Source organism: Cervus canadensis, chromosome 28 (genome assembly GCF_019320065.1).
Source record: "Cervus canadensis isolate Bull #8, Minnesota chromosome 28, ASM1932006v1, whole genome shotgun sequence".
NCBI lineage: Eukaryota > Metazoa > Chordata > Mammalia > Artiodactyla > Cervidae > Cervus > Cervus canadensis.
Genome location: NC_057413.1, coordinates 42,225,989 through 42,250,419, shown reverse-complemented (window position 1 = coordinate 42,250,419; position 24,431 = coordinate 42,225,989). Strand labels below are relative to the sequence as shown.

General features: G+C 44.3%; 1 protein-coding gene across 2 annotated transcripts; it reads left to right on the top strand.

Annotated features, from left to right (window-relative positions):
* The first annotated feature begins 1,450 nt into the window (after nt 1-1,450).
* On the top strand, nt 1,451-21,705 carry PPIL1 (peptidylprolyl isomerase like 1). 2 transcript variants are annotated; one of them, XM_043449303.1, is made up of 4 exons: nt 1,451-1,752; nt 4,865-5,019; nt 19,706-19,774; nt 20,533-21,705. In XM_043449303.1, exons 1-4 carry the CDS (start codon nt 1,697-1,699, stop codon nt 20,751-20,753), a joined length of 501 nt encoding a protein of 166 aa, XP_043305238.1. In that variant the 5' UTR covers nt 1,451-1,696; the 3' UTR covers nt 20,754-21,705. The 2 variants fall into 2 exon arrangements, with proteins under 2 accessions (XP_043305238.1, XP_043305237.1); XM_043449302.1 differs by lacking the exon at nt 4,865-5,019 and having other exon boundaries at nt 1,452-1,752.
* The last annotated feature ends 2,726 nt before the right edge of the window (nt 21,706-24,431 follow it).

Sequence of the window (24,431 nt, the reverse complement as noted above, 5' to 3'; positions counted from 1 at the left end):
ATGTAACTCCATGGCTAATTCATGTCAATGTATGACAAAACCCACTGCAATGTTGCGAAGTAATTAGCCTCCAACTAATAAAAATAATTGAAAAAAAAAAGTTCAAAAATAAGCTACAAGGATATATTGCACAGCACAGGGAATATGACCAATATTTTATAATAACTATAAATGGAGTATAACCTCTACAAATTGTGAATGAGGAAATTTTCAAGTCTGAGTTCCATTTGTGTTTGATTTTTAACAGCGTGAAAGTACACAATAGTGCTTACTGGATGCCTGGTACAAAGTTAGCATTCATTTAACTGCCATTATCAAGTGGCATTCAAAGCACTTATGGTATGTTCACTGACCCTGTTTCTTTCTTGTCCTCCCTTCAAACCTCCTCTCATTGTCTTTGATAATGTGCAAACACTCCTAACAACCTTGGAGTACCATCTATCCCAGTCACAGTCACTCTAATCCTTGCTTCTAGTCCTGATATATTTGATCTTCATTCTCCTAGCTTTTCCCTTCCTTTATCTCTGATTTTCTTCCCAGTCCTTCCCTCTTCCCTCTCCCCAGACACTTTGCCTTTGGAGACTCCAAAGTTTGATGCCAAGAGTTGACTCATTGGAAAAGACCCTGATGCTGGGAGGGATTGCGGGCAGGAGGAGTAAGGGACAACAGAGGATGAGTTGGCTGGATGGCATCACCGACTCGATGGACATGAGCTTGAGTAAACTCCAGGAGCTGGTGATGGACAGAGAGGCCTGGAGTGCTGCGATTCATGGGGTCTCAAAGAGTCGGACACGACTGAGCAACTGAACTGAACTGAAGTTTAATTTGCTTTATGGCTATGGGGCTATGGACCTGTTGTTGCTGTTTAGTGCCTAAGCCATGTCCAACTCTTTTGCGACTCCATGGACTACAGATCAGGCTCCTCTGTCCATGGGATTTCCCAAGCAAGAATACTGGAGTCATTTGCCATTTCCTTTTCCAGGGGATCTTCCTGACCCAGGGATCTAACCTGTGTCTCCTGCATTGGCAGGTGGATTCTTTACCACTGAGCCACTTGGGAAGCCTGGCTATGGACATATAAGTCATTTAACTGCTGAGTCTCAGTTTTCACATCTGAAAAATGGGAATAATAACATCTACTTTACAGGACTGTTTTGCGGAGTAGATAACATAATAATGTTCAAGTGCTATGGAAATGTACAGCGCCTTACATTAGTGTTAGTCACTGGCAGCTCTCATCTCTATCCCCTTCCATCCTCTTCCTCTTCTTGGGTCTCAGCACTATTGTGGGACTAAGAGTCTTCCAAACGGAAGGTCAGGCTTTCACTCCAATAGAAGTGCAGATTTGCTGGTCGCTCACGCCTCCCCATGTCTAAACGAACCAATCAGAGCGTCTATAGAATGGCGCGGTCTCTCTCTTTCTCTCTCTCTCCACTTGGAGATCACCTCCGATGGAGCTTGGCACTTTTCTTCGTCCTAGCAGACAGCTTGCTTTAGCTTCACGCTCTAGATTCTCGGCCTTGGAGGTGGGGGTGAGGGCCGGGGGTCTTTCCTCCGCCTTGTCTCAAATCGCCCCGATTTTGGCATCTCTGGAGTTGAACCGCGGGAACCGGAAGTGTCTTGCAGCAGCCGCGGGGCCCCGGCGAATCGACGCCGGAAGTAGCGATCGCCTCGGGAGTTTTCAGCCAGCCTCGCCATGGCGGCGATTCCTCCAGACTCTTGGCAGCCGCCCAACGTGTACCTGGAGACCAGGTGAGGGTCCGGCCTCCGGGGCTGGGCTGGTGGAGGCCACGTGGAGTTTCAGGCTTAGCCGCGGGGCTGGGTTCCGGGCTTGCGCCTTCGGAAGGCCAACCTCCTCGTAGAGGGGCGGTCGCGAGGGCCGCCTTGGGGCTGAGTGGGGACCGCCACTGCCCGCGTCCGTGCTCCTCACCCACCTGCGCTGTTAGCGACAGCGACCCGAGTGCCCTCCTCCTACCCATCCGTTCATTCATCCTTTCGTTCAGCCAGCGCGCATTCAGTCTACAGACCGGGAACGTGGGATCGGAGGGTCAGAGGTGGATGAAATACAACCTTGCCTTTAGTATAGTGAAGGAGACAGACATGTAAATATTAAGGGTTGTAAGTAGCTCAGATATTTACACAGATTTTTAGGAGAACACGGGAAGAAGCGCATTCATTCCCTCCTGTCAAGGAGTGATAGTATTGAGCACCAAACAGCTAGTGCCATATCCCCTATGTGTAGCGTCACATTTAGTTTAATCCTCTTAGCAACTCAGATCATGTAGGTACTGTTCCACCTTCTCTCCAGTTTTAGCAGAGGAAATGTCAAAATTTACAGAGTACATTGTTTGATTAAAGTCTTGTAGCTAGTAAGTAGGGGAATCTCATTTGGAGCCTGGTCTGTCTGCCTACCTAGCTAGGTTCTTTAGCCCCATTCATTCCATTGCCTCTTTGGAAAAAGTTAAAAGTGATGTTTCCGAAGTAGGACAAATAACCTTAAGTAATTTCTTACTGCTCCAGCAATATAAAATTGAAATTTTGTGGTCTCACCTTCAAAGGTGATTTTTTTCACCAGGTCTTTGCCTACCTCTCTGCTTACAATCTGTCATTTGCACATCAATAGCCAAAGTCCAGCCATTGTCTTTCTGTCTTCCTCTTGCTCCTGCTGCTTTCCTTCAGAGCACAGTTCTCTCAGATGCTGCTTTTACCCCCTGGCCATCTTCCCCATCTTCTTGCAAGGGAAAATTCTACTTTTTCTGGTCAACTTGAAAGTATGTAATTTCTCAACTACCTGTTTTGTTTTTTTTTCTAATTACAAAATAAATGAAAATTTAAATTCAAGCAGTTGTAGAAGTGTATACAGTAAGAAGTGACAGCCACTCCTGTCTGTAAACACACCACTGATAGTTTGAAAAGACCCTGATGCTGGGAAAGATTGAGGGCAGGAGAAAAAGGGGACGACAGAGGATGAGATGGTTGGATGGCATCACCGACTCTGTGGACATGAGTTTGGGTAAACTCCAGGAGTTGATGATGGACAGGGAGGCCTGGCATGCTGCAGACCACGGGGTTGCAGAGTCGGACACGACTGAGTGACTGAACTGAACCGATGTTGGATGATCTGCAGATCTGTTTCTCTGTACATAAAGACATTTCTTTTATGTTCTTTATTTAAACAGTAATAAGATTGTATGATCATACTGTATGTTTTTTTCTGTAATTTGCGTGTAATACATGCAGCCTTCTGTATGGATATTTCATATTTTAGTCATTCCCTCTATGAAGGACATTTAAATTGCTTCTCATTTTTTTTTTTGTTAGGACAATTACTAGAATAAACATCCTTGCACCTATGATATCCTCAAGCACTTTTGTAAGTTTTCACAGAGAGTAGAAACTTTAGAAGTTGAAATTGCTGTCAAAAGGTATGCTCATTCCAGATTTGTATAGGTTATTTTCTGATCGCCATTCCAAAAAGTTATTCCCTGTATTTTAAAAGTATCCACCAGAATGTTCCTCTGTAAGAGGAAAAGCACTTAGAATTGTGTCTTACACAGCGTAACTGTTAATCTGTGTTAAATGTTAGGGGTGTAAAGGATGAATTGCCACTAGGAAGGCTTTTAGAAAGCTACATTCTAGCACATACCACATTTATTTATAGAGTCCTTACACTGTGCTTCACACTGGGTATTCAGGCTATACAAAGTTGACTCAGTTCTTAAATTCTTGGAGCTTAAAGTCTAAGTGAGTGATGACATGGAGGTAGATGAATAATTAAGATAAGAAGGCACCTATTTTAAATCTTATTTGTTCATTTTTCTTAGCCGCATTTCAGGGGGAAAAGCGCTCATCACATTGTTGTTGCTTAGTCATGTCTGAGTCTTTGCAATCCCATGGACTGCAGCATGCCAGGCCTCCCTGTCCTTCACTGTCTCTCGGAGTTTGCTCAGGTTTGGGGCAAGGTTTGAAGTAATCAGGTTTTGCCTTTGTTGCACCCTTCCTCAATACACACAAATTGTACTTTTTTTTCCCATTAATTTTTTTCCAAATTTATATGGCTCAAAAATCACTGAAAGCCTTTCTGTCTCTCATTTACGCAGTTTCCACCCCATCCCCAGAAACTTGGGCTGTGTGCTATGCTTAGTCGCTCAGTTGTGTCTGACTCTGTGTGACCCCGTGGACTATAGCCTACCAAGCCGCTCTGTCCATGGGGATTCTCCAGGCAAGAGTACTGGAGTGGGTTGTTGTGCCCTCCTCCAGGGCAACTTCCCAACCCAGGAATCGAACCCAGGTCTCCCGCATTACAAGCGGATTCTTTACCATCTGAGCCAAGGGAAGCCCATGAATACTGGAGTGGGCCGCCTATCCCTTCTCCAGGGGCTCTTCCCCACCCTGGAATGGAACTGGGGTCTCCTGCATTGCAGGTGGATTATTTACCAGCTAAGCTGCCAGGGAAGCCCCCAGAAACTTATATATATGTAAATAAATGTGAATTCCCAATATTTTAATAGCCAACTTAAAGTTATAAACTAGGTGTAAGATTTTTCTCCCTAATTTAGGGGTTGGTTATATTAGTGTCCAATGATCAGTGATTTGTTGTATATAAGGCATTAGGATTTTTAGTTGTCCATGGTTGCTTTGCTTCAAAGAAGAACCAGAAGCCCCAGCATGTTTTCCTCAAAGGAGGTGTCTGTGTTTATGTTATTTGCATTGTGTTGTTTCCTTCGCTGAGCATGCAATCTGACCTTTATCATCATTTCGCGACTCAATAAGCTTGCAAATGAAGAGTTGTGGAGTGGTCCTGTAATGCTCCTGTGTGCTGTGACCTTGTTCTTGACTGGAGTTCTGTCCTCCCCCCCTGCAGCATGGGGATCATCGTACTGGAGCTGTACTGGAAGCATGCTCCAAAGACCTGTAAGAACTTCGCTGAATTGGCTCGTCGAGGTTACTACAATGGCACCAAATTCCACAGAATCATCAAAGACTTTATGATCCAGGGAGGTGACCCAACAGGGACAGGTACAGTTAAGTCAGTGATGGTTTCTGAAGCCTCATCCTGTTTATAACTGGGTATATGGCAGCCAGAGCTCTCTTCCAGGTATCAGGGCCTGGGTTAGTTGATTCTGGCGACCACTCCTGCCCTTGCTACCACACACCCTTCCCCAAACACACGCATATGACCAGAAACCAGTCTTGACTCTTGAGCTTTACAGAGTTTCTCATAACTTCTGTGTATTGCTTACTAAGAGCAAATAATATCTGCCTGAATTGTAGTAAGTAGTTCGTGTGGTAAAGAATCTGCCTGCAATGCAGGAGACCCCAGTTCCATTCCTGGGTCGGGAAGATCCCCTGGAGAAGGGATAGGCTACCCACTCCAGTATTCTTGCTTGAAGAATCCCCATGGACAGAAGGGCCTGGCAGGCTGCAGTCCATGGGGTTGCAAAGAGTCGGACCACGACTGAGTGACTAAGCACACGGTCTCGATAATCAGAAGAAAGATATTTGCAGAGTTTTGAGGAAAAGAAAATAGTGGATTCTTTGATTCACTCATTTAACAAATATTGAGCACCTGCCTTGTGTCAGATGTTTTTCTGAGTTCTAGGGGCATGGCTCCGAATAAAGGAAAATAACCCTCCTGCTCCCTGTAAAGCAGGAAAAAGATTCAGTGATGGGATTTTAGTGGAAAAGTCAGGGAAGTCCTGTCTGAGAAGATGTGGTTGGAGCAGGGATCTGAAGGAAGTGAAGGAATGAACCTTGTTACTGAGAGAAGAACATTTTCCCTTGGAGGGAAGAGTAGGCCCAGAGGCTGTGAGGTGGGAGCCCCAGTAGGAGATCAAATAGGACCTTATAGGGCACAGTCATAGAGACTTCGGGTTTTATTCTGAATAAGATGGGAGCCATTAGAAGGTTTTGAGCAAAAGAGTGACATCATCTGATTTATTCTTTAAAAAGATCACTGAATTCTGTTTGGAGAATAGAGATGGGGCAAGAGAGCGAGCTGGGGACCAGTTAGAAAGCTGTTGTTGTCAGCCAGTCTGGACACGGTTGGGACTGCGGTGATGGTAGAGATGGTGGTGAGAAGTGACTGGATTCAGGTTATGTTTTGATAGAAATAGAGCCAGTGGAATTTGCTGAGGTTGGAAATGGGGAGGGGCAGTTGGGTGAGAGAAAGAGATGGTTAGGGATGACTTCAAGGTTCTTGACTCGAATTTAGTAAAATGAGAAGGCTGAGAGAGCAGCATGTTTGGATGCAGACCAAGAATTTGGTTTGGATTTTGGACACTATATTTGAAAGACTTGTCAGATCTTCAGTAGGATAAGTAATGGGATATGAGCGTAGAGTTCATGGTAAGGTCTAGGATGGAGATATGAATTGGGAGTTATCATCATTTAGGTGGAATTTATTACTGAAATTGGTAGATGCCAACATTTATAACTTTCAAGGGCGCTTGCCTCTCAGTCTGCATTTTTCTCTCTGCTGATTCCTACTCCTGCTCTTTTCCCTTTAAGTAAGCTTGGGTCTCTGTGGCAACTTTTTTTCCATCTTTTTCTTCTTTGTCATTCTCAATTGTCCTTTGTTTATCCTTTATGACTAAGAGGCATTTTATTTTTTTGATATACTTGGACACATTTCAAAATACAGGATATAGAGGAAAGTAGGAAAAAAGAACCAAAAAATCAGTCATAAGAGGGAATTTCCTGCTGGTTACAGTGGTTTGGACTCTGTGCTTCCATTGCAGGGGCTTGGATTTGATCCCTGGTTGGGGAGCTAAGATCCTGCAAGCCGCACAATGTGGTCAAAACAAGAAAAATCACTCATAAGGATACCTCCTAAGGATTCCTAACCACCGTTAGCTATTTCCCCCAGTATCCCACCTCTCAGAAATAATGAGCATTAACTTTTGGTGACCATTATTCTAGACATCTTGCGTTTCAGATACCTAGTTAAAAGGATGGATCACCAGCTAGATGGAAATAATTTCAAGAGAATTAGGCTATGTCATGAATACTATTGTTTTTTAAAGAAAAAGTATTGTATTTAATTTTGTATCTATTTAACAGAAAAATTGACTTCCTGCTCTGAAAGATGAGGCAATTATACTTAAATTTCTACCCATTCCTATTGTTTAGGAAAACCTTAGTTTTGTCTACCTCCTGTGTTGGGAAAAATTCAGTTCTACCGTCCTGGGCTTCTCCTTTACTTTTATGTGCTCACACAGAACACTTTACTTCTTACACTTCTGGTCACCAAATATATGGAGTTTTTCTCCGCACATCAAGCAATTTCTTGGACACCAGCTGTGTTTGATTAATTTGCTAGAGCAGGACACAGAACTCGGGGAAACATAAGTGCTTACTTACCAGTTTATTAAAGGATATGACAAAGAATAGAGACGAACAGAGATGCTTCAGGTGAGATCTGGAAGGGTGCTGGAGATTGGAATTTCTGTCCCTGTGGAGTTGGGGTGCATCACCCTCCCAATGTGGATGTATTCGTCTTCTTTGAAGCTCTCTAAAGCCTGTACTACTGGGATTTTATGGAGGCTTCCTCATGTGGGCATAGTCAATTATTAGCTCCATTTCTAGGCTTTCTCCTCTCCTTCCCTCTCTGGAGAAGGGGGTGGGGCAGGCACTGAAAATTCTAACTTCTAATTATGACTTGGTCTTTCTGGCGACCAGCCCCCATCCAGGAGCCCCCCAGAGTCACCTCATTGAAACACAGGATGGTCCTCATGCTCTTATCACTTAGGAATTTATAAAGGTTTCGAGAGTCATCTATTAGGGACAGGGTCAAAGACCAAATATTAGAACAAGAAGTACTCTTAGTGTTCTTATCACTTGGGAAATTACAAGGGTTTTAGAAGCTCTGTGCCAGGAACCAGGGGCAGGTATCTATTTATATTTTTTTCTATTGTCTCACACCTGTCCTCCCTCCTTTGCTCCCAATTTTTTGTTAGTTTTGTTTTTCCTTATCAGAGTTTAGAGCATTTTCTTTACTGCACTCATGAGTCCCTCAGTTACAGAGTGGGTTTACATTTTCAGAGGATTCAGCGCTCACCACTAGGCTTCTTTATTCGTAAGTACTAGAAGGCAGAAATGGTTTTTATTGCAAGGGCTGGAGGGTGTTATATTTTTTAACTCAATCGTGCTTGAGAATTTCTTCCAGTTAAAAAAAGACCATGACTGTATACTTGGACCAGACAAATTCCCTCAGATCTTTTCAGACAATCCTACTCCATTGCCTTCTGGTTTTGAATGTGGCTGTGGAAAATACTGAGGCCAGATTTGCTCCTTCCTTCAATACAGGGGAAAAAATTTTTTTGTATTCCTGAATATTTTCTCTTTTATACTTACTGGACTTTCTATTTCAGGGAACTAGTTATTCTTTGTTTCATCACCTTTACCTTCCATGTCTGTCGCATTTCTTCTGAGTAAGTGAGATGATGTTTTTCTATTTTTTCCTGCATCCGCTGAAATAATCTCAGACCTTTACTCTCTGCCTTATTCAATTTTGAGTCATGTCTATTCTGTTCTTTACTGCTCTGACATATTTATTAGTGCTGTCTTCGTGTCATTTGGCTCTCAAACTTTGCTCAACTCTGCCATCTTTTCACCTTATCCTGTTGATTTATATTATCTTGTCTTTGAGCTCTTGTTTTGTTGAATTTTTCTTATTGAAGCATCTGTAGCTGAGACAGCCATGGAGGAGCCCTTCTTGGATTGTATTTTCTCCCTTCTTTTTCTCCTTCCATTTGTTGTGTATGTTTGCACAGTCTCCGTGCCATTTTTTGTCATCTTATCCATGCTTAGTGTGGGAACCTGCATAGAGCTTACCTTTTATTTGCTTGCAGGGTAAGTAGATTCTCTTTGTCACTGTCCCCACCTCTGTGGGACCAGTTACCTTTCCCATCCCAAATACTCTGTTGCCAACTTCTGCTCTGCCTTCCCAGACTCCATGCTAGCGGTGTCCTTCTGCCCCCCGGGGTCCTGGACAGCCCTTGAGTGTAGCTGGAGCAGAGGAAGAAGCCTCATACCATTTATCGTTCTCAGCTGTGTTTCCATAACAGGAGATAAATTAGCAAGAGAATAGCATACAAATTCATTTCATATAAGTTGTGCGTGATGTTTCCTTTATAAGGAAATGGAGACCTGAAAAGGTCTGAGCGTTTCTATGCTAGGGTTGGTAGAGTGGAAAGTTGTAGGAAGATGTGATCGGACAAAAGTGGGTATGAGTATGGGCTCAGTGTAGTAAACTAGGGGAGACTTAGCAAGGTTTGTTCATTCAGATTTCTCTTGATGTCCTTCTTTCTCGAAGGTAGGAATGTTCCTTTCCCCTGGGTGTACGAAGGTGTCTCTCACTTGAGGGTCTTTATGCCCACTTCAGGGGAAGGTCAGAAAGTCCTTCCTTCACCTGCTGTTTCTCAGATTGCTTCCACTTGAAATATTCAGTAAGGAACCTTATTTTGGAGTAGTGTATCCTCATCCCCCATCGTGGCCCTGTGTTCCTCCTGCCCACTAAGGTGGCCATTGCTGGTAGCCTGACCGCCACCACTGAATGCCTGTGGTGTGTGGGCTTCTGCCTTCAAGAGCTTCTCCTTAACTTCTTTAGGGCTGTTCACCTACTCCCCTTGTTGGCTTCATAAAATTGGAGGGTATGTGTAATAATTCTCTGGGTGACGTGCCTCCTTTCCTGATTTCTACTTTTAGGGAATGCAGGAAAAAGAATCTCTTAATTCTTTCCTTGACTGACTTTTCAGAATCTTTGGAATAAGATTGTCTCTCTTGTCCAATTTGGTTTTTGCTGATGAATTTTTGACTTTGAAAGAGATTGAATTTGGGGGGTTTGCTTCATCAGTTATTGGAGGGGGCAGAGTCTAATTCTGCTTCACTCCACTTTCTTAGTCTGAAAATGTCCTGTCAACACTTTGATGTACTTCTTTCCTGTCTTCCTCCTCTCCCTTGTTATGAGATAAAATCTTAATTTATAACACCAGTAGAACTGAGAGTGTCCTTGATTAATGTACAAGAATTGGAAGTGACTCAGACGTGAGTGCTCATATCAGAGCTTCCCAATATTTCTATAATTGGTTCTCAATCCTTCATAATGTCACATTTCCCTGATGTAATTTTAATGAAATTGAATCACTCAAAAGATTTCCAAATAATTGCATCCAACCTCAGGTATAGTGAGTGGTTGAGCTAAGCCTGCTGGCAGGCCTATGATGGAAGGCAAGCAGGAATTGGGCCCTCCTGGGTCCCGAGTATGGACTGCTCGCTGATTAGGTAACACGAGATATGCTGCCTGTGGCATCCTGTATCATTTCCATCCCCAGACGTCCCTCAGTCTGGCTTCTCTGTAACTATACTTTCCATGATCTTTCTGATACACCTTTGCCAGATGTTTTCTCAGTTCAGTTATCTTTGACCTCCTGTTCATTTTAAACCATTTTTCTTCTTTTAAATTCCCCTTATTGTAATAATGCTATGTTGAAAGAGTCCTTAGCCCTCTGAATGTCTTCTATGGCTTTTCTACTAACTTCCCTCTCTCCCCTCCCTATGTGGCCTGGCATCCTATCAAGCTTTCCTTTCACCCTTCCTGCTCTGCACTTAGCCTCATGGAGCTCACTGGCTGCCGTGATTGCATTGATTTAACTACATGCTGATTATGCTGTGCATTGCCCTCACTCTGATTTCATCTCACCTCTTAGTAGCTCCAGGAACACCTGACATGTAAAGTGCTCAACAGCAAGCTCCTTGTTAATTTTATTCATTTGATGAATGTTTGCTAAGAGTCTGCAGGGTATCCTGTACTATTCCAAGGCCTGTGAGGAGTATTTAAGCATTAGAAGCCAAGGCATTTTTCTCTTCCTTGCAGAGCTTCCTGCCCTGCCAGGAAGACAAGGTACTCATTATAAGAAACAACTAGAAAGTAATAATATGGGGGCTTCCCTCATAGCTCAGTTGGTAAAGAATCTGCCTGCAATGCGGGAACCCCGCATTCAGAACCCCGGTTCAAATCCTGGGTTGGGAAGATCCGCTGGAGAAGAGATAGGCTACCCACTCCAGTATTCTTGGGCTTCTCTTGTGGCTCAGCTGGTAAAGAATCCACCTGCAATGCGGGAGACCTGGGTTCGATCCCTGAGTTAGGAAGATCCCCTGAAGAAGGGAACGGCTATCCACTCCATTATTCTGGCCTGGAGAATGCCATGGACTGTATAGTCCAAGGGATCGCAAAGAGTCAGACACAACTGAGTGACTCACTTTCAGAAAGTGATGGTACAATAAATATGCACATTCCTGGTTATACGCTTTCTGTTATCTATAGAACCTAGGTTGGAATAATTCATAATAAGAGAAAAGTACAGTGGAAGTGGGACTGGAATGGGATGGAAGCATATTTTGAGATGAGCCTTAAAGGAAATGTAGAATTATAACTTGAGAGGACAGGGAAGGGCATTTTAGATTTCGGAATGAATGCAAAGAGGAGGCACAAGGAACAGAGGCCTTTAGGATGCAAGGGAGAGCCACCACCCCAGGCGTCGTGTTTCACACTGGACTGGCAGTGACGTAACCCAGCTGCCTCTCCACACCCAGGACAGATGCAGGAAATGTGATTTCTAAGGCCCCTGAACTGCATGTTTAAGGGACAGTAAGGGAGGACCACTTAGGGACAGACCGCAGAGTAGTAGGAGATAGAGTGGGGGTTTAGAATCTCCAGTTCGTGGAGATTCACAGACAGAAGTTCAGATTTGATCTAGCATCATTCGGGGACCATTTGGGATTCTTTGTAAGGAAAATATGTGAGGACATTGAATCCACCCATGGTACATGGCAAGGTAATGTAGTGTTGGGGTGAACTACCAGTGTAGAGCCTGGTGGGCTTGGGGTTGAATCTTAGCTTCACATGAACACTTCTTAAATGTAGACAAGTTAGGTAACCTTGCTGAGCTTCTTATCTGTAAATGGGGAGTGTGGTTATATGTACCGCAGGTTATTAAGAGTAGTAAATGAGCAGATGTTTGTAAAATGGTTAGCACAGACTTGATACAAAATACGAGCGCAGAAAAATACGGGTTTTATTTTTCATTTTGGTTATTAATTCATTTAACAAATGTCTGTTGGATTCCAGGCATTATTTTAAGACCTGGGGATACAATAATGACTAAGAAAGCCCTTGTGAAACTCATTCTAGTGGGAGAGAGTGAACAAATAAGTACATAATATGGGTGACAAATGATACAGAAAAAACGATGGAAAAGGGGATAGAGCAGGGATTCTCAATCTTGGCATTACTGACATGTTGGGCAGGACAGTTCTTTGTTGTGGGAGTGTCCTGTGCCTTGCAGGATGTTTAGCTGCTTCCTTGACCTCTACCCCCAGATGCCAGTAGAATCCCTCAATGTGATAACCAAAAATATCTCCACCTATTGTTCAGTGTCCCCAGGGGGCAGAGTCTCGCCTGGTTGACAACCACTGGGATGTGGAGAGAGGTGGTATTGTGGATAGTATGATTAAGGAAGACCTCTGGTAAGTTATTTGAGCGGAGCTCTGGATGAAGAAAAGTAGTAAGCCATGAGACTGTCAGGGCCAAGGACAATCCAGAGGGAACAGCAGTCAGAGGTCTCAGGGCAGAGTGTGCTCCGTGAGAAACAGCAGAGGCCAGTGTGGCTGGAGCAGGTGAGTGAGCGGGGAGAGTGGCAGGGGGTCATGGAAAGTGTTGTAAGTTGTCGTGAAGACTTTGGATTTTGTCCTAAGTGTGAAGAAATGTCACTAGAGGATTTTGAGCAGAGGTCTGCCATGATAAGACTTGTTTTAAAGGATCCCCCTGACTTCCACATGGAGAATAGACTAGTAAGGAAAGCTGGAGGCAAGGCCAGAAGCAGGGAGACCAGGTAGAAGGTTTATAGTTGTCAAAGCTAAAGCTTGTAGTTTAGACTATGGTGATAGTGGTTCCATTGGTGCTGGTCCTCTGGGAAGCGCATGCCTAGATAGAGTTAGGAATTCAAGAGATTTAATGGGGTAACACCTGTGAAAGATAAAGGGGTGAGGGAGCAAGGATGGGAAAGAGAAGTCTTCACGTAACAATGCAGGTCTAACATCTGTGATAGAAGAGAAGGAAGCAGCGAAAGGGGCCAGCAGAGGAAAATGAAGAGCTGCAGTAAAGGTGTGATTTCAGGAAACGTGACATCAGCTATGAGACGCTGCTCATAGATCAGGCAGGGCGAAGCCTGAGGACTGGCTGTTGGATTTAATGACAACGTAGTAGGACCGATGACCTTGACAAGAGCCGTTTCAGCGGAGTGGTGAGGTCAAACATGTGGATGGAGATCATTCAAGAGGCCGGAGAAGAAGTGGGATGGAGTTTTTCTGGGAATTGATGCAGAGATGTAGGGGGAAGCTTAGAGACAGTGTTTGTTATTGGTGCTGTTTTTCCAAAATGGGAAATAGTAATACCATGTTTTTATGCTGATAGGAATGATGTACTGATAGGAATGATGTGCTAGAAAGAAAGTTGATATAGGAGAGTGGAAAATTGTAGTTGCAAAGTTTTTTAAAGGTGAATGGGCTTGATTAGTATGGTGGTAGGACAGTCAATTGAACAGTTTGAGTGTATTAATAATGGAAGAGGGAAAGTAAATGGGTAGAGATGTAGGAAGGAAAGAGGACATGGTGAAGACATGTGAAAGTTCTCATCTTTTTCTCAGTGAAATAAGAAGCAAAGTTACCCACAAAGAGCAAGGAGCAGTGGGGGAGTGGTGGAGGTTTGAAGGCAAACTAGAATAACCTAGGGCTGACTCCCAAGGTGGATCATGACCTACAGTCACCTCTCACAGAAAATGTTCAGATTATCTCAAAGAGGGCTCATCATCACTGATACCGCTGTGCGTGCTTCATGTTATATATCACATGGTTTCTTGTATTATCTCATTTAATCCTTGTAACAGTCCTGTGAAATGTAAGTACTACTACTATTCCTATTTTACAGATAAGGAAACTGAGGCTTAGAGAGGGTAAGTGTCTTGCTTAAGGTTGCACAATTAGTACGTGGTGACGTGGGAACCAAAATCCAGATCTCTTTGACCACAAAGGCAAGTGAGCATGAGAGGATTCTTAACTGTAAAGCTTCTTGGAGAACTGTAGTGTCATTTGCTGTGTTAGATCTGGTATCTGGCATCTGCCCTGGTAATCCACTAGCAGCCTCACTAGTTAGTTTCCCCTTCCTACTGTTAACTAACAAAGTGGTTGTATCAGTTTCAGATCCTTTTGGCTGCAAGTAACAGAAAACCAGGGAGGCTTTGTTTTTTTAATGTGACAAAATGTCTGGAGTTAAGCAATTGTAGGCATCGGTTTCTCTGCCCAGTTGTCAGGGATCTAGGCTTGCTGTGTCTTTCCACTCCACCATTCTTAGTGCTTCGGCCTTTGATATCAAACTTGTCTTATGGTTGCAAGATGGCTGCTGTTGCTGCTGACATCACCTCTGCTTTCCAAGGAGGAGATGAGAGACAGAGGAGTCTGTCTGCCCCTTTTTGTCAGGAAAGCTGTAGTTTTCCTAGAAGCTCTACTCACTGGCTTCTGTTTACATTAGTAAGTCAGAACTGGGTCATCTGGTCACCCCAGCTGCAAAAGGGACTGGTCAGTACCTGCCTTTTTTGTCTATGAGGTTGAGGCAGGCTGTGGAGAAGGGGTTGGAAATGCTCAGAAGACAGCTTCAGTATCTGTTAGAGGCTTTCTTGCTGGGAGAGAGGCTTTGATTGGATTGGTTAGTCACCTTCTCGTGTCAAATGCCTGAAGCAGAGCTTTCACACGGGCCTCCTAATGGATAAACTGGCTGACCTCTGGCTGCTTTAGGGCTGGATATTGATCCGTGATCCCATCAGCTGTGAGAGTGATGGGGACAAGTAGCACCAGGTTTAGCGATCTCTGTGTGGGAGACCACTCTGCATGTCTCAGATGCCACCTCATTTCATCTTGAGAGGTTTCTGTAGGCGGTGAGCAGGAGCAGGAGGAAGAGACATCAGAGGACTCTTGGGACTAAGAAAGGATTTTTGTTTTGTTTGTTTTAAGAAACAGAAAGCACAGGTCATACGGAAACAGTTTAAGGAATTTCAACTGCAAAAAAATTCTTTGTGCCAGAAGATCCCATTAAAAGAGTGAAAAAAGTAAATTGGAAAAAAATACTTGCAAAAGCATTAATTGACAAAGGATTAGTATCTAGAATAATCCTACTAATAAAATATATTTATATGTGTATGTATGTATATATAGACACACACATTGTAAAATGTCAGACCACTCAGTTGGCTATTGACAGAGGAGGAAAGCTAAATAACCACCAAACATGAAATTATGCACGGCTCCAGGAGAACACAATTTAAAGCACAAGAGAGCTGACATCTCTAAAACTGACACGTTAGAAAGCCTGGCAAAAGGACCTCAGGCAGTGAGAGTGAGAGCGCTTGGTTGGGGATGCAGATGGGGGCCACATCTGACAGGATAGTTGGGGAAATGTAGTAATGGTGACACGCTCATAACCTGTGAGCCTGCACTTCCCCCCATGAGGTATAGTCCCTGAACACTCCTGTACTTGTGTTCGGGAAACAGGAGAAGAATGGTTATTGCAGCGTAGTTTATGATAGCAAAAACATGGGCAAGATCCTAAATATCCATCGCCATGAGAAAAGATAAGATTGCAGTGTAATCAGACAATAGAATGAATACTACGGAGAGCTACCTGGAACAAAATGGATAAATATCACTTACAGTGTGAGCCAAAAAAAGCTAATTGCAGAAGAATATATAGAGTATTGGAGAAGGAAATGGCAGCCCACTCCAGTATTCTTGCCTGGAGAATCCCATGGACAGAGGAGCTTGGTGGGCTACAGTCCATGGGGTCGCACAGAGTCGGACATGACTGAGCGACTTAAGCATAGCACATATAGCGTATAGTACCATTTATATAAACTTAAAAGCATGCAAACAACAAGGATTGTTTAGGGATGCATACAATATGTAGTAGAAAAGAAAATGCACAGAAATGTCAAATTCCTGGTCAGAACAGTGGTTACCTGAGAGGAAAATGAGCTCCATCACAGCCCTTGTTAGCTCTTGGGGGAATAGTGGAGTTGAGGGAGGGAAATGGGGTGGGGGTGGGGGGTGTGTGCTTGGGGCCTTTGACTGGATTTGAAAGCGTCTGGTGTGATTTCAGGAGGCTTCAAAGAGTTCCCAGTACCACAGTTCTTTACGTCTCAGCACGGAAAGAATTCAGTGAGAGGCAAAGAGATATAGATAAGTGATTTATTAGAATAGGATGCTTGTGCGGTTTACAAGTGGGCAGGCGAGGGGTTGCCATGTGCTGAGAACTGGGCTACAGTTTTATAATCAAAGGAAAAGCGGGGAGCAGGGGAAGAACTTTTTTTGTCTTTTCTGACTAGACATTATGTTTCCATCATCAGTTCCTCCTCCAGGTTGCGTAGGGAAGTTTTTCATCCCTATATGGTCAAGTTAGGTCCACAAATTATTGTTTTTTATGTGTGCAGAGAGCATGTCCTGGGGATCATTAATTTACCGAGCTCCCTGGGCAGGATGTGGGGCTAATGCCACCACTGTTTTATTGTTTGGGGGCAGGTCTCATGCTTCCCTTGCTAAGCAAGCCTGCTGTTTATCATTAACTCACAGGGGTCTCCCACGTTTTTTTCTACTTACAGTCCCCCTAGTGGGGTTAAGTATTTAATCACCTACTTTGTCCCTTTACTCTGTCCCTGTCAGACTGGCCATATTTTCTTTCTTTTTATTTATTTGGCTACACCAGGTCTTAGTTGCGGCATGCAAGCTCTCAACTGCAAATTCTCAAATGTGGGGATCTAGTTCCCTGAACAGGGATTTGAACCTGTGCCTCCTGCCTTGGGAGTGAGGCGTCTAGCCGCTGGACCAACAGGGGAGTCCCTGCACGCTTTCATTCCTTGAGAGGAGGGTACACAGTTGTTCGTCATATTATTCTTTGTATTATTTTATGTCTGGAATATTAAATACTTTGAGTAAATGTTTGAAAGAGAGGACTGAAGAGTGAAGAACTTTGAGCATAGAGTGTGGAAAACGGGCCTGTGCTTGTACCAGAGGAGGCACACAGTGCACTTTGACCGCTGCTGCTGCCGCTGCCAAGTCGCTTCAGTTGTGTCCGATTCTGTGCGACCCCATAGATGGCAGCCCACCAGGCTGCCCTGTTCCTGGGATTCTCCAGGCAAGAACACTGAAGTGGATTCTCCAATGCGTGAAAGTGAAGTCGCTCAGTCGTGTCTGACTCTTCGTGACCCCGTGGACTGCAGCCCACCAGGCTCCTCCGTCCATGGGATCTTCCAGGCAAGAGTACTGGAGTGGGGTGCCGTTGCCTTCTCCAATTTTGACCGCAGAGCTTCCTAATTGTTGACTTTGTATGTGATCATTGACCTGTTGCCCGCTCTGCACCAGAGAACTTTTTTTTTTTCCCCCAGAGAAGTCTTTAATCACTCCAGTCCTCCTACCATCTCTCCCCTATTCCACATGCCCAAAGGAATGCTTTGATTGGAATTATTTGTCTTTCTGACATTTTGCTGCAAACCCTACTGAACTGAATTAAGTTATGAAAAGATAACATTATGAGTAAACTGTCTTCATGGCCTGAAGTACTTGTGGTTGGTCAAACTATGCCTAGTGAGTAAAAAGGAGTCTCCAGACCCTTTCTTCTCATCTCCTGATTGCTTAAAACTCCAGGCTTCTTCCACGAGGCTCTGGCAGTCCTTGACTTGCAGAGATCATACTTCCGAGCTGCTGAACTTCACCCTCAGTTTGCTTATTCAAGCCCTGGGGGTAGGGCTTGACCTGGATTTGTCCCCATAGCCCTCTTTCTCCTCTTTCATCTTCAGCCCTAGCTCTGCAGCTGACCCCCCTACCTCCACCCCAGGCTTAAGCAGAAACCTTGACCCTGTAGTCAGAGGGAATGTATTGGTTATATAAGTGCTGTTTGGCGGTATACTGGCAAGTTGGAATTTTTGGAATGAATTTTTACATAGTTTGGTAGTTCAGTAATTTTCCAAAAGCTTAGGTAGCCTGGGCCAGGTGGGAGGTTTCCCCAACTTGTTAGGATTCACCCCCATGCCTCTTTACAGGAGAACAGTGCTTCCTTCCTGAACCGGGGGCTGTGACAGGCTCCCTGTGGTGGAGCATCCTAAAAGATAAAGCAAAGGATTTTTTTTACCATGGAAACATCTTAGCAGGGCCCAGGCCCTCTGGGGGTGGACATGGTGCTCTAACATGCTACTTTCACAGCAGGCTGTAAAAGAAAGTGAGCTCCCTGTCTCTGACCAGTTTCCTGGCTGCCAGGCAAGCAGAATAAGCTGGTAAAATCCACTGTTCACTTTGTTTCAGGCTGTTTTGTCTTGACTGGCCAACTTGAAAGTGAAAGTGAAAGTCACTCAGTCATGTAAGACTTTTTGTGACCCCAGCACTGTGTACAGTCTATGGGATTCCCCAGGCAAGAATACTGGAGTGGGTAGCCTTTCCCTTCTCCAGATCTTCCCAATCCAGGGATTGAACCCAGGTCTCCCACATTGCAGGTGGATTATTTACCAGCTGAGCTACAAGGGAAGCCTGAGAGTATTGGAGTGGGTAGCCTATCGCTTCTCCAGCAGATCTTCCCAACCCAGGAATTGGACCAGGTTTCCTGCATTGCAGGTGGATTCTTTACCAGCTAAGCTATCAAGAAAGCCCTGAGAAGCCAAAATAATTCAACAAGGCATATGGTTGACTAAATAATTGATTAAGAGAGTTATCTCCTATTAGGACATTTTTTCCTATGGTAAATTCTTATTTAACATATCATTTTTTTCTAACAATAAACCTGGGTGCCCAGCATAGCAAGAGTATGGACTCTTGTGGACATATCAATAATATAAATAATGTGGTGGTGTGGTTACCAGCAAATCGTTCCCAGTGCCATGTTTCTTCATATTCTTCTTACAGTATGTGGCCTGTCCTTCTAATGAATTCTTACTGTAATATTATTATTTTCTGCCACATTGCCACTTAGCACTGTCCCTTTTTCTCCTTAAGCTAGTTATCTTTGACTTAAATGATTTTTTTCCCCCTCATCTAGGTTAAGGATAGTGAATAGGTTTCAATTCTTATGCCATCTCTGAGCCATTGAAAACGACTGTCTAGAGTTGTGGGTGGGTACAGATTCAGAGGCCAATCTGAACTCTGCAGGGAAGAATGCTGATTGATTAGCACAGGGTTAGGGCTTGGACCACTCCTGTCTGAAGTACTCATAAAAGTGTAAAAAATTAAGAAAGCTCTTAACACGTCAAATCATGATTGGTGGTTATTGTAGATTGTTAGATTCAGGAGAATTTGCTATTCCTTTGATAATGATCTATGTTTTCTGCGTTTTGACAGTGAACATGTATTACTTTAATAAGCAGGAAAAAAAAAAAACAACAGTGTTATTTTGAAGAGAAACGTCCTACCTAAATGAAATTGGTGATTTGAATGTGCTGCGTCAGTGCTTGATTCTGCTGCTGGGCTGTGTAGTTGCAGTGTACTTAGCGGGCAGCTGGGTGTGCTCACTGATTTTCCTTTCCTGTACTCCAGTCTTTTTGGCCCTGGACCATAGTTCTTGTTGTGTGGTAGAACGTGGGACTGACTGACTGGTTTCCCATCTTCTAACTGGCAGGTCGAGGTGGTGCTTCTATCTATGGCAAGCAGTTTGAAGATGAACTTCATCCAGACTTGAAATTCACAGGTAAGTATATGATCTGGCTGGACCGGGTAGGAAGAGGTAGTGAGTTTTAAAAGCTCACTCTTTTGGCAGCGATTCAGGGTGACTGCCTGACACCGTGGCGTGGTGCCATGTAGCTGCCCAGCTGCAGCGCCCAAAGAGCTCTGGCTGATTAGGGAAAGCGGCACCTCTCGGAGTCCTGAGCGTTTCAGAGTGCTGGTCTGAATGATCTCAATTCTCACTGCTTGTTGAATGTTGCAAGAAAGCAAAAGCTTCTGCAAAGAAGCAGGAGACCTTCCTGGATTTTTGAGGGGAATTGAGAACCTGGTCCAGCAGTTGTCAGGGATCATGATGGATATAAGCTGAGGAATAGGTGAAGACAGGGCTTCCCTGGGGTCTCAGAGGGTAAAGTGTCTGCCTGCGATGCGGGAGACCTGGGTTTGATCCTCGGGTCAGGAAGAGCCCCTGGAGAAGGAAGTGGCAACTGACTCTAGTACTCTTGCCTGAAAAATTCCATGGATGGAGGAGTCTGGTAGGCAACAGTCCAGGGGATTGCGAAGAGTCACACATGACTGAGCAGCTTTACTTCAGGTGAAGACGAGGAAGATCTATGGGGTAGCCCAGCTGTCCGCCTCTGTGCGGGAGCAGAGAGCCTGCCCTGGAGGCAAGGTTGTCCGGTCGGGTGCTTGGTGTGGCTTCTTGCTATCCCTCGGCTGGTGTAGCAGGTCCAGGCTGGAGTGTCAGGGTTACTCACACTCTTTCCTCTTCCTTTTTGCCACCAGGGGCTGGAATTCTCGCGATGGCCAATGCAGGGCCTGACACCAACGGCAGCCAGTTCTTTGTGACCCTGGCTCCCACCCAGTGGCTTGATGGCAAACACACCATTTTTGGCCGTGTGTGTCAGGGTATAGGCATGGTGAATCGAGTTGGAATGGTGGAAACAAACTCCCAGGACCGCCCCGTGGACGATGTGAAGATCATTAAGGCATACCCTTCCGGGTAGACTTGCTGCCCTCTCGGGCACATCCAGGTCTTCTGAGATGGCCCCAACAAACCAGTTTGCAGATGACTTAGAATGACACATGACTCTAAACTTCATTTTGGCCTTGCAGATCTGAGGCACTGAGGAGGCCTGGGGTCTTGGGTGAGTTAGAGATGGAAGTGTATTTTAGTCAGATGCTTCTTTTTCTTCCCCAGTGCCCGTGTTGACTGAACATTTGCAGAAATGCTCTTACATGATCTTCTCACTGCACGTGACCCAGACTGCTCCTTCCTGTGTGTGTCTGCTTTATGTACTTCAGAGTGAAATCAACTCTGTCATTTCGCAGTGCCTAACCAACCTCTTGTGGAAATTTATATTCCGGCCTACATTGCAGTCTTTAGTGGCTGACAGCCATAGAATTCAAAACCAAGTAGTGTCTATCAGCCTTCTTAACTGTGTGCGCCCCCTATTTCAGTCCCTTGCATTTGTTCTTCCAGGGATTGTATGCATCTCTGTATATATTTTTCCTCTCAGAACATCAACACTGCTGTTTCTGACACTTAGACATCCCACGCAAAGCCACATTGAATTTTTGCCAAATGAAAAACGCATCCAACAATCAAGTTTCTAAGAAGGTGTCAAGTGGGGAATGATAATGTGTAATAATCGAGAAATGAATTTATTAAAAAGAAGCAGAAGCATTGACCATTTTTTCTCCAGGAAGGAGTAGAAATCTAGTGAGCATAAAGGCAGACTGTGAGTTCTCCTTAAAAAAGCAGTATTCTCATAAAGGAGAAGCACCACTTAAGTTTTTTTAAACTAAGACTTAAGAGAAATTAGGTAAGAGAGTTTATATATATTTTTTTAATCTTTCTAAATTTTTTTAAGGAGGGAGTAGTGAGGGAAAGGAAGTTAATACCTATGGAATGCATAGAAACTTCCAAAATAAAATGCCATTGATGGTTGAAATCACTGTTGTAGTCTGATCTTAAATATTTTATGAGGTTCTAACAGCCATTGGGACATCTGAATCATCTCAAGTAGTACTTACTGTAGGACTGATCTTTAGGTTTTCATATCATTTTAGGATTTGGGATCTCTAGTAGATTTCTCCCATCCAAGAGTAGGTTTGACTTTTAAAAGGTAGTACCAGAGAAAGAAGTTAAGTGCTGTTGACCAGCGTTTCTGAGTGAGGGGGACGCCCCTGTGGATTAACCAAGTGGATGTGCTGAGATACCCGAACTGTTACGTGAACTTGCAGGAGATATACCCGCATGTTATCATGAACCCAGGGGCAATGTGTGTTGTGGTATTTGCTTTCTTAAATGGATAGCTCCTTGACTGAAAGAGGATTACAGCTTAAATGTTCCTCCTTATCACTCTCTAATTTTGGAAATGATGATTTACTTTATGGAATGGCCGAACAAGGTTCTGTTCCCCAAGCTTTCCCCATGTGCATCGTTGCCTTTTATCTCAAAAAGAAAGCAAAACCCAACAACAAACTATATAAATGACTCTGTAACCTCCCAGAGGTGGTTTTAGGGCACAGAGTTCTATTGTGGGAAAGTAGAAATACATTTCTTTCAGCTTGGACTGGGTGGACATAATTGGATCCTCCTCTGGGAGCAAGGAATAAGATACTCAATCACTCACCTTCCAGAATTATAATCCTGAAAATCCCTGTTTTCACCCAGGTCATGGGAGTGGTGGAAATGTATTACGGCTACTTTGAGAAGTAAACAAGATTGTGATTACACTTGGTAAGAGAGCCACACAGGCACAGTTCCTTGTTTCTGGATAAGCATACCACACGTGTGCCATGGTGATCATACATGCAAGCACATGCCAGTTTTCATAAAGGAGGTGACCTCAAAGAGTAAAACTTGAATTGAATCACAGTTTCTAGTGATTCTTCCAGGTAGCCAGAGATGTAGAAATTCCTGATTCTATGTAAAGGGAGCTTGTGTAAAAGGAATCCTGGTTGACCCTTTCGTCATAGGAATGTTCACATCCTCTCTGGAAAAGTACAGTTAGGACAAGTCTCATGGAAGTGGGATGTGCTGGGACACAGCTTATTTCAGTCACAGCTCAAAGAGATCAAGATGAGGGTAGGTTATGTGGAGAACACAGGATAAGTTTGTAACTTAGATGGGGATTAATGAAATAGATCATGTACCCAGACTGAAAAGTGCATGGCCCTCACGGGGAGTAGCCCAAGCTTCTCACACTTTGCCACACATAAGAAGCACTGGGGAGCCTGCTCTTAGAAAGCAGATCCAGATTCAGCATCTGGCCAGAGATTTCTGCATCTGTGGCCAGCTCCCAGGTGGTGGTGATTGCTGGTCCAGAGACTACACTTTGAGTAGTGAGAGTCTAATGCTCACGTTTGCCCAACATGAAACTGGGGCAAGCGGGTGGTTCTTGAGAGGATGAGCAGTCAGGACATTAACCTTTTCTTCTGCCTCTTAGAAGATTAAGACAGTTGAAGGGATTCAAAGCACAGGCTGAGCTTTACCAGCTCTTGGCTTTGGCTGCTAAGGTGGAGCTTTAAGAACCAGTGCCCTTCCACCTTACATTCCCATTTAGTGTACCATGGACATCAGGCCACGTGTGACCCTGAGATCCTGTGTGGGCACCAGCATGACCAAGATGGTATGATTTAGTAGACATCACAGAAAGGCAGGGATATGTCATCATCGGTCATGACACTGAGGGTAAAGGGCTACGAAAGCAGACTGCCAGGCCTCAGAGCCCAGCTTCAGCACTTAGCAGCAGTATGATGAACTTGTTCCTTAGTCTCTCTGTGCCTCAGTTTCCTCAAAATGAGGGCAATGGGCCTTACCTCATAAGGCTGTTGTGAAGATCAAATGAGCTGGAGCAAGTATTTAGAACAGGGACGGGCCTTTAGGAAACAGCTGTCCTTCGCACCAGTGGTCCTCGGAGCCACTGCACACCTCTCCTGCCTCTTCACCCCACCATTTCAGCAGCCTGAAGTTGCACATCGCTTCCTCCCACCAGGCTAAACTCCGAGAGCAAAAGCCCTTGTCTTATTCCTCTCTGGGAGCCCCCTCAGCACCTTATGCAATTCTTTGAGAGGTTATTACTGAATAAATCAAATTAAAAATTGTTCTCTGTCAGGAAAAGATTGAGATCCATTTGCAGAAATAGCTTTACCAACCCAAGCTTTAGCTGGTACAGCAGCAAAGCCTTTCCACTAAGCCCTGTGGAAGTCCTCAGCTTGATTTATTTTTGGATTGCGTCTCCAGAATATGTCAAAATAGCTTTCCCTGCACACGGGAAACGATTCCTACCCCCAGATCCTCGAGCCAATCCGAGCTGTCACTGTGGCCCTTCTGGCACTACAATTCTTGCAACGTGTGGAGGAGGAGACATTGGGAAGCACATTTGTGTAAGTGGCAGGGTTTACTGCCTACAAAGCACTTCATGGCCTTAGAGCCCTGTTCCTATAGAGTAGATTACTATTCATGTCGCTACCAGGACAGGAGATTGTCCAGCAACATTTAAAATTTTTTTAACAGATAAAAGAGGGGAGGGGAAAAAAGAAGCAAAATGTGTAGGGGAAGAAAACAGGGTCTCACGCTGAGGCTGGCTCAGTCTGATTTTGAAAAATGGGCCCTTATTTGTTCAAGTAAGTAATTCATGATTCCTAACTGCATCCCTAGAACCACAGAGAGCCAG

Bases quoted from the DNA above. Each gene is read 5' to 3' on its own strand.
- PPIL1 (XM_043449302.1), top strand. From the start codon at position 1,452: ATGGAGCTTGGCACTTTTCTTCGTCCTAGCAGACAGCTTGCTTTAGCT. The intron at 1,753-19,705 runs GTGAGGGTCCGG...TCTAACTGGCAG, and splicing joins AACGTGTACCTGGAGACCAG to GTCGAGGTGGTGCTTCTATC. The intron at 19,775-20,532 runs GTAAGTATATGA...TTTTGCCACCAG, and splicing joins TCCAGACTTGAAATTCACAG to GGGCTGGAATTCTCGCGATG.